Source organism: Fulmarus glacialis, unplaced genomic scaffold (genome assembly GCF_000690835.1).
Source record: "Fulmarus glacialis isolate BGI_N327 unplaced genomic scaffold, ASM69083v1 scaffold10170, whole genome shotgun sequence".
Lineage (NCBI taxonomy): Eukaryota > Metazoa > Chordata > Aves > Procellariiformes > Procellariidae > Fulmarus > Fulmarus glacialis.
Genome location: NW_009187091.1, coordinates 33,591 through 43,773, shown reverse-complemented (window position 1 = coordinate 43,773; position 10,183 = coordinate 33,591). Strand labels below are relative to the sequence as shown.

The 10,183-nt window shown below is 39.8% G+C and overlaps 1 protein-coding gene across 1 annotated transcript in view; it reads right to left on the bottom strand.

Annotated features, from left to right (window-relative positions):
- Positions 1–6,278: 6,278 nt before the first annotated feature.
- GABRA4 (gamma-aminobutyric acid (GABA) A receptor, alpha 4) overlaps positions 6,279–10,183 on the bottom strand; it is a 29,943-nt gene continuing 26,038 nt past the window's right edge. The window contains exon 8 of the mRNA XM_009573873.1: positions 6,279–6,812. Coding sequence (XP_009572168.1) covers positions 6,279–6,812 — 534 coding nt within the window. The remainder of the gene's footprint in view (positions 6,813–10,183) is intronic.

Below are 10,183 nucleotides of genomic sequence, written 5' to 3'. Positions count from 1 at the left end.
GAACTTCATACAGTTGGCCTTGGCCCATCAGATAATCTGTAAAATGCTACATCAGTTAACAGCATTTTCTTCAACATGGATACAACATTCACAACAACATACAGCAAATGTGGAAGTAGATCAACAACAGCAAGACCACCAGCAGGAAATAACCTAGATCTCTGTGCTAGTTGAGGGTTAATTCAATAGTACAGTATTTTTCCTCAGGATCTTTTTCTTGAAAACAGAGATATGAATAAAAAAAAAACAAAAACCTACCTCACACAGTGCTTTCCATCCAGAAAGGTACTCTTTCAAAACAAGACTGCATACAAGTGTGTCTTGAGCCTCCCTCCCTTACAGTTCAGGAAATCCATTATTTGAATGTTTATATATATATGCATCCAGGCTGTAATCACATTAGTATTTTTAAATGCTGAAACTATGCTATTATTTAAAAAGAGCATTCAATAATTGATGGGAGTTTGGATGGTTTTCTAAAAAGGGAATCTCCAAGGCTTTTTATTTTTGCTGCTGTTATTTTCATTTTAAAGAAGCCATCACGCTCTCAGTTCCTCTTGCACAAGAAAACAAAAATAGAATTATGACCAAAAAACAAAAAAAAGTAAAGTAGTGAACCTTAGTGGATAGTAACCAGTTTGCTTTGAAGTCCTTTCTGGTGGAATAATATTAAAAGAATAAGAAAGTCTGAGAGAGATCTGTAGATGCACTAAGTTAGAGACTTGATGGTAAAGCTAATCAATTCTGAAAAGAATACCTACCACATTGCCTAATTCATGTGAAAACAAAGTATGTTTTACAAATTCTACCAATTTTACAATAATTGCACTTTTCATTCCCTCCAGTTAAGAGCAAGTATATAACATTAGCAAAGAGATCTTTTCAGAGTGCTCTGTACTTCGCACTACTCTCACCTGCTTGGGATGTGGCAAAACTTACTTTCAGAGTCTGATTTGCTCAGAACATGCTGAAACTGCTCACCGAAAAAGCTACATACTCTCCAAAAAAGCTACATCTTGACTCTGAGGAGAGACCTACAAATGAAGACTATACAAATTAATGCATATCAGACTCTTCCAAAATGGTGCATTTTTCCTTCCAGTAAACTTCCTGTTTAAAGTGCATTGAAGTCAATGAAAAACACATATTGATTTCAGTGGATACCAGTACAGTCCCTCACAACAATATAAATGTAACTTGCCTTGGAATCACACAATAAAAGAAATACAAGGTCTTGAAAAAATAAAAAATCTATTTGGGGAGAAAAGATGCTATTGTCACTTAACCGGTATCTTTTTTCCTGGATTTTTTCCTAGTTTTTTGCAGCTTGGGGGGGGTGGGGTGTTAATACTGACCTCCATAAGGCTATTTACCCTTTGGATATTCACTGAGTAAGAAATTTTATTTATAGAATTTTGCTCCTCCAACTTTATGCTGTCTTGCTTTATGCTTGTCAGACTATGAAGAGAAGCACCTCCTATTCTCCGCACTTCCCACTGACCTGCCACAAACTTACTGCCGCATAGTTCTGCAGTTCTGTAATACTTCTAAAACTTTGATCTTGGCTTTATGCATATCATCATTAAAGATTATACTTCACCTAGGCTTCTCAACACTACAGTTGCCATTTTCCTAATCTGTTATTCAATGTTAGGATCAGATAAATCCAAGGGCAAATTTTTGTCAGTTGTCTGTATTGCAATTCCCAACAGTGCTAGCCACACAACATCTATCAATTTTAGTGCAGTCAAGCCCTACTGGCAAGTCTCAGGAGGACAAGGAAAAAAACTCACCAGAATTTCTTTCCTCCTAAATCTTTTGGGTCAAGCAAAAGGTCTGGAGCCCAGTGTGCAAAGCCCGTGATCTACTCTGCTTTCTATACAGATCTCTCGGAAGCTACTGGGATTTTGGGGGAGAGTGTGCTATAGCAGAAACCATGCTCCAGCTTCTCACACTGAGAAAGGTTCTCCTAGGAAATCTCCTGTAGCATCTACGGGAAAATGTGCCAGGTGGCCAATATGTGTCTCTTACACAACTTGTGTGGTCATTTCTTCCATTTTGGCCTTCCCTCCACTTCCAATAGCACAAGGGAGATGGGAATGTTAGGCTTTGGATAAACTAGATAAATATACACTGTACACTCTGATGTTCTCACATGGCACACAGATATTGTACTGCAGCATAAGGTACAATGAGGCCAAATGACATACAGGAGGTACACAAGAAAGTGGAAAGAGACAGAACTCTGTGCATATTGAAAAGCTGAGTTCATTCACTTTTCTGTGGAAATACTGGTTAAATCCTATCAAATACAGTCACTTGGTTTCCCCAGTTTTTTGCAACGTCCATCCTGAATGATCAAAATGAAGAGATGCCAAAGGCTATGCTTGAACCCTCTGTAATCGATAACTTTTAGCTCGCGTTAACAAAAAAGCTCTAGTCACATTCTTTATTAAATTATTTACCTCTTTCATTCAGTTATCATATGGTCTACTTGCCTGATTGCAAGGTAATGTAGAGTGGATGACTAAACAGGAGTTTACAAACTCTACTTTTTTTCTTAAAAAACGTGTGGGAGAAGAAATGCGCCACTGACATCCATTTGATGGAGACGAGTCCATTTTATAGGAGGAGACACAGACTCCAGTTCTGCTGGTGAGCTCTAAGAGCTCAGGTCACCATGGGGTCTAGGGGTCTAGGTTTGCCTCCTTCCTTGCCTTCATTATTTTTGCAATTGCAGTGAAACCTGTTAATAGTGGGCTGGTAGAAATTTGACCTTGCTCACAGTTGACTATAAAATACACTTTAGTTCCTGTGAAGGCAACCTTCCTGAACCGAGTTTTTAACTGGTTTTCTCAAATGACTGCACTACTGGTTGGGGCTGCATCACTGCAATCTGTGGGAGTTTTGCTGCTGGTAACAATGTCTCCGAGGAAACAGCAGTCAGTGGAGATCTGTCTCTGTTTCCTGGTAAGGTTTTTTGGCTTTCTATCCAGTTTCCTTTCCTGTTCACAGAGATGACTATCTATCTGAAGTGTTTGGTTAGTTTTAAATCACTATGGTACTGTCAAAAAAAGATTGTTCAACAACGCCAATAGAAAAAAAAAAAAATAAAAAGAGCTCCTGTAGAGTTCATCTCACTCAAACTCATCCCTAATAAGCCATTTTGTCACTGAAATGACACCTGCAACATTCTCCCTTAGGATTTTACTTAGCAGTGTTGAACATTTGAGCCACTATATTTAGCATATTCCTGCTTTTGTTTGTGCTTCTGAATTACACGGTATTCAGAACCTGCCAGTATTACTGAGGTTACTGCAGGTTCTTTACTGTTTCTGATCACTCTACAAGGAGATTAAATATAAAGAAGAGCAACTCTTAACAATAAATTCCTATTTACATTGTCCACAGATGCTTTGGAAAGCTAGTTATGGTAATTTCTTCATATGTTGCAACACAAAAATGTAGCACAGTACAATAAATTAGTCCTAGACTCATAATGAGACTTTTTTTTTTTTATATCTCATTTTGAACGTATGCATGCAAGTGTTGGAAGGTACTTCAGAAATACACCGACAGACTAAAAATAGATTTTTTTCTGTGGTATCATTAAAAATTTCTTCCAAAATGGAAGAATAGAAATAAATATTTGGAATCTATTAATTTTTGTGATCCTTTTTTCCTCCTTGTAAGTCTTTAAAATGAAACAGGAACTACAAATGAATCCAAGTAGCACATTGAGATTGATCTTGGTCAAATAGCCTGAACCAGTGTTGATCCTACTGAACAATGTACTGAAAAAGCTGATTATACAATCAGTACATGGGGATGGGTGGAAGGAAGAGACAGCTGTTTCTAGTGATTCGTTTAAAGCTCTGCCTGCAAGAAAACATCCTTGGTTTTCATCACAGAAGAAAGCAAAGAATAATTTCAGTAACTTTGGGTGCAAACACTAGGTTCTCAACACACAGAAGGCCATTGTTCTTCATACTAGAAATATTTTATCATTTGTGCAATTATGATCAATAATTGCCAGAGGATTAGCTTTGTTTCTTCTGGCTTAACAAGATAAATAAACAACATCTTGTAGACTATCTTCTATTTTGACAATCTGCAATAATGTGACCAAATTAGGGAAAAAACAGCTACAGCAACTAGAGATACATTCAAAGATGCAGCTAGACATCTTGCATGGGTGCTACATTTCCAGTTCTGTGTGATGGCACGTGTAATGGTTTTCTAAGGAGTGTTGTAATCCCAGGCTTCTTCTAGATGTAACAAGCAAAAAGGAAAGGACCACATCTGGCCTTTTGAGAGCATCACTTAAGCAAAAAAAAGACTACGGTAACTGTTCATATCACTACGTCACAATAAAGTCATGTAAGACATTCCCACATCCTGTGCATTCTGTCAACAGTCCAATGCTATACATGAAATAGCAGCCTGGGATCCAGACTACACGATGTAGTACACATCTCTTGCAGTCTCCCAGGTCCCGTAAGTTAAAGGTCAGATTCTCAGCCATGAACTGGCTAGAAGGTTTGGAGAGACAGAAAGAGGCACAGAGATACAGTCATCGTTCCACCATTCTGGGATCTTTTTACCCTGATTCTTGTCCCAACATAGTCTAGGGCAGTCTCATGCATGCCCTCAATTACCCCAGCAGCTTGTGGTCTCCACCAGTCACTTGATCATTATTTGGGCACAGAGCACTCAACACTCACCTGATCTGCCCTCCATGGGCTACCAATCTGTTATTCCAATCAACTGAAGCTAAGGATTAGTCCACTGAAAGGAGATTCGACTACTTCCAGACCCTTTAAAGGCACAGCCAGATCACAGCTGAGAATTTGGCCTTTCATTTTTACTGTGTGTCACCTGCAGAAATGCTAACCACTTGCCTTGCCAGATGGATCTGTGCAAACATTTTTAGATTCGCTGCCAGCATATCTTCCACCCATTCTGGTGAAAAGAACATTTCTGATCAAGATTTCTATCAGGTTTAAACTGTTCAATTCTTTAACAAAGTTGCCTGCTTGCATATTGCAGTTTGAACCCCTAAGAAAAGCACCTATCTATGCCATAGTGTAAGAGAAACAAATGGACCATAACTAAACCTCGTGTTCCCCCCAGGCTCCACCTAGAAACTTTCTCTTCTTATTTATGTCACAGCATTCCTTCACAAAAGGGTGTCTCATTCACTCAAAGATGTGCCATAGCCACACTCATCAAAGCACTGGAAAATTTGTTTTGCTTAATTTTGAAGCCACTTTTAAAACTGTGTTGAAAATATAACTTGACTCAAACATTATATAAAAGGGGACGGGGGGGAAATATATGTGCAAAGGAAATCAGAGGAGTGTGACTGAAAAATATGGGGGGGGGGGAACAAAAACAAAACCCAAACAAACCAAACCCAAAAGCATCCAAAAGAATGAACAAAGAATTCAAATAAAAATTTGAACATGTGGTTCTGGTCCTCCTCTACCACAATGGATGTAATTTAGGAATAAATCCGCTCAAGCTGGTCAGCAAGGTCAAAGAAGAGCCACACACTTAAGATCATCTTACAAAACAAAAAACTCCAATTTTGAGAATTACATCAGATTTCAGATTTTACAAGGTTCACTCATTCTTATTTTGGAGTGAGAATTTCCCAGGTTGCAACGCAAAATAATGTTTAGTAAAAATATACGGAGCTCTACAACTCCTTTGCATAACTTTTCTGGAGTTGCACTCTCCCAGGCTGGACTCTCTTTTCTTTTTCCACTGTTCATTTTCTTCCCCCCATTCTGCCAATTTTAATCTAGCAGGGAAAGTCCTTTTCTAGCAAGCACTGTCAAAATATTCAGGACATGGACCTTGCACTCAGAGAATGCAATGCTGTGCCCAGACAGCAGTGCTGGGTGCCTCAGGGATTTTTAATAATCAACATGCGTATTCCTAGCAGTCAAGATGTGTTCCACTGCACAGCTGTGCACCTCTACTTTTGATCTGTTTGGGGTGCATGTTCCTCCCAAAGGCAAGTTCTGCGCAGCCAGAGTAGTCTGTCTGAAGAGAATGATTGTTCACTGCTAGCTGAAGGGAGGAAGACAAATCTGTTACCCATTACCCTGGTGGGAGTTAACTAATTATCCCCAATAACTCCAGCCTTTACAATGGGAAAGTAGCACACAGCTATTATAAATAAGAATTACTGACCTTTTTAAATAGTTTCAAAAGAAGAAACTCTGCATCAGATGTGAATATAATTTAGAAACTACTACATAGCAGCAAAACTACATTAGACTTTCCGATTTTTCCATGGTATCCTTGGATAGATACACCACCCAGTAGACCATGTTAAATGCTCCAAAGGTAACAGGAAATAAAATGCGTGCATATTTGTCTATCTTACTCGTGCCAGAGTGGGAGGCGGGGGGAGCAGGTGGTGTGACAGTAGATGGCTTTGCAGATGCTCCTAATGTGTTAGGTGTGGTGGTCTGAATCTGCTCCAGTCTAGATCCAAGCAAGTGCTGAATGGAAGGGGATCCAGCTGTGGCATGCTGGGATACAAATCCAGTTAAAATTGGGGTAGAAGGAGGAGCGGGAGGGGTAGCTCTTGCAGAAGATAATGTCTCTGATGCATTGATGCGTGTGAAAGGGTTGGGACTTGATGCAGAAAGGGAGCGGGGTGTAATGTCAGAAGACCCCTGAGCTACAGAGGGAGGCTGGATGGAGCTGTGCCTTGTGTCAATTCGGCTCCCACCATCAGCTTCAGACTGTACTGTGGCATTCATTCTTTTCCTCACATTTGAATTGGCATCTGTACTCTGCAAAGTAAAAAAAAAAAATACTAGTCATTCTTAAAATAAACACTTAAACAGAAGCAATGGAAACTTTATAACCAAGAACTATCAGAATAATACTCACAAACATAACCAGAAGCTTGATCCTGAAGATACCACACCTCGTGAAAATAGATTTAATAGCATATAAAGTGATAAACATGAGTTCCTTTTACCTGTGGCTGGAATACCAGGGTGAACACATCTGATGCATCACACTCCATGTGATGTGGTACCTATGTAAACTTAATACCATGAGGCTAAGGATTCTTGGGTTAGAGTTGGGGGGTTTTTCCAGGCTTATGCTCAAAACAAAATTCTCTGATGTTTACTTATTTTTCTGATGATATAAAAACGTTCTAGATGCAACTTACCAGCCATGATGGTTTACTTCAGTTTTATATCTCCAAAAAAGTAACTACCATATATTAGGAACTGTAATCTGTCTTCTATAATAGATGCTATTAAAATGCAATTATATACCACACCAAATTACCACATTGCTGCTCTTTCAGAAATAAAGGCAGTGCTTTTCCACATCAACCACAGGCAATACATTCTCCAGCTGCAATTGAACCAGTGAATAAAGCAGTCTTTCATCAACTACTCCTTTCCATTAATTAACTAAGAAAAGCCGTGAATTCTCCATCACTTGGTGTCTTCAGGCAAGTCTGGATGCCTTCCTGAAAGATGTGCTTAAGCCAAATAGTACTTATTAGGCTGGATGAGAAACTGAAATACAGATAAGGAAGTACAGATGGGAAATCCAGCAGAGTTTAATATTTTACTGACTTCTGGGAGTGGGACTCAGGCTCTGCCTTTCTTCTCTGCATTTAAGAGGAAGCCTAACATCTCTTGAACCTCCTTCTGGAAGGGTACCTGAAGAACAGACTTCTTTTGAACCTTCAGCCCTGCACTAAAATATAATATAAAACATACTATATTTTAGATGTAATATGTGAATATATTTTGTGCAAAGGCTCACTGTTTTCCAAAAGACAAAGATTTAATGGCAGATAGGGTACATATACTCAACAGCAGCAATACAGATCTAAATACAGGCAGGACCAAACAATCACTTGTTATATATCAAAAATCACATGTTTTGCACCTCTCTGATGACACTGTTCCCAAGCATTGCCCTGCACCACACCTCCTGTGCCTTTGGCTCCCCTTTCTTTCCCCTCTACCAGAGAACCCTGCCAAAGCTCACAGCACAAGGAAAAGGGAGAGAAAGTGGGCAGCAATCTCTCTTCCCTCCTTCATCCAACAGCAATTCCCTCCAGCTAAGTGCCAGAGCAGTAACGGAGAACAACTCAGGTGTTATTATTCAAGGTACTAGTACCTTGAATAGTGAGAAGAGTGACAACCATGTCTGTCTGCTGCATCAGTTGTGCTTAGCTGTTCTGCTCAAGGAAACAGAGAAATGGGAGCTAAAAAAAAGATCTGAAAAAGCAATTACAATTAAAAAAAAAAAAAAAAAAAATCACTTGACATCTCCAGTAGTCCCACCATGGCCAGAATGCTGGTCCTAAATCCTGTTAATTGCAGTACAAATCAGTCACTGGCAATACTGCTGGCCTGAATTTATCTGAAGCTGTCACAGATATATGCCAGTTCGTGGCTGATGTATTTGCCAGCTCATGGTTGATACATCAAATAATCCCTCTTAGGTTTCACAGTTTTCCTTCCTGCATAGCAGCGTGTCAATCCCTTTTATTTATTTTTCTGCATCTGCAATCCAAAGAGGACTGGAATAAACACCAGAGCAAACTGGTATTTCCTGAAAGAAACACTAATTGTACTGTTCGAAAGAGAAGCCTGAGTCACTCTTCGGGAAGTGCAGAAGTACACACAGGTGTGCAATTTGGATACTTTCACACTGGGGTTGTGATCAACGGTGAATGACCCTGGAATAGTAAAGCAGCGTTCAAGACTGCTAAATTGAAATTATAAAATACAGTCAGGAGACGAGTGCATTTTCTAGAGACTTGGTAATACCTGATGGAGTATTGCATGTTACTTGAAGGCTTGCAAAGCTAAGCAGATGCAAGTCATCAATGTTCACTGTCCAAAACAATAGCTCTGTGCTATGAAGAAGCTGGCACTAGAGTCATTGAGAAGAGGTAAGTTTTACCTTCTACATGTAGATCCTTGGACAACCTGGCTTTGCTCAAGTAAGATTCTCCCATCATAAAACTCTCAAGCAGTGCCTGGGGAGCAAAAGCCCATGGGCTGGGACAGGGGTTGCAAAGTAGATCTGCACTGGAACTAAGATATGTCTCGCTTTCCTCCTGCTCTCTGCCTACATTAGACCAGTAGCTTAGAGGTGGTGCTGCTGGAGAACAGGAATACCACATCTTCAACCACTTCAAGCGCAACCATAAAAGAATGGTCCCAAGAGTAGAACAGAGAATTAAGTGCAATTCAGAGGCACCGTTTAACACTCCTGCTCAATTGTACTGTCACCTGTTTTCAACCACCAGCTCAGTATCCTTCCCTTCCGTGCATCATCAACCACAGACACTGGTAAGACAGACAGGTAACAGCCAGGCTCCTTCTCACATCCCAGTCATTTCTATTTCTTTTGTGGGAACTTGCTTCCATCAATACATTTGCATAATACCTCCTCTTCCCCCCACTTCAGCTGTCATCTGAGTGACCAAATAAGACCTGTTGCTATAAAACCCACTACTCACATCCCATTACAGTGTTTATTCTAGAATAAAATTATCTACACTATTTCAAATGGTCAAAACATGCAACTGTTTAAAAGTCTACTGGGCATTCTCTTTCTTGCCACTGATACCCAAAACTTCCAATACTTCAGGAATCTTAAGTTTAGAGAGAAACCCAGTTTCCATGTAAGTATCACAATGTGCACAAAGCCCAAATGGATAACATCGTAAGATATCACAACATAGCACTGCATAACAAGCCCCAAAAATATTTTTTGTTAATTCTCTGGAAACCACCTTCCAAGCACTCAGAGCATGGAAATTAGAAATGGTATTTCTAACGTGCTCCACAGACAACATATCACTGAAAACTGGTTGTTCTTGCGTAATGTCATTGTAATAGTTTGGATTTGTGTTCTTGAATTGAACCTTGTCCTTGAAACATACTGAAACAAGCATGTTCCATGGAGAGAGATGTTACATTACACATGGAAAGGCAGGGGCTTTGGCCACTGCAGAACCATTAATTCTCACTCTAACGGTGCTGGGAGCAACTTAAATATTGGAGATAAAAAAATCTCCTGGGTGAGTGCTTAGCTCCAATACCTTATGCACTGGCCCAGAAGCCCTAAGGGGAACACACTCCAACTCCTGTCCCCAGCAGGTTTTGCAGAATCA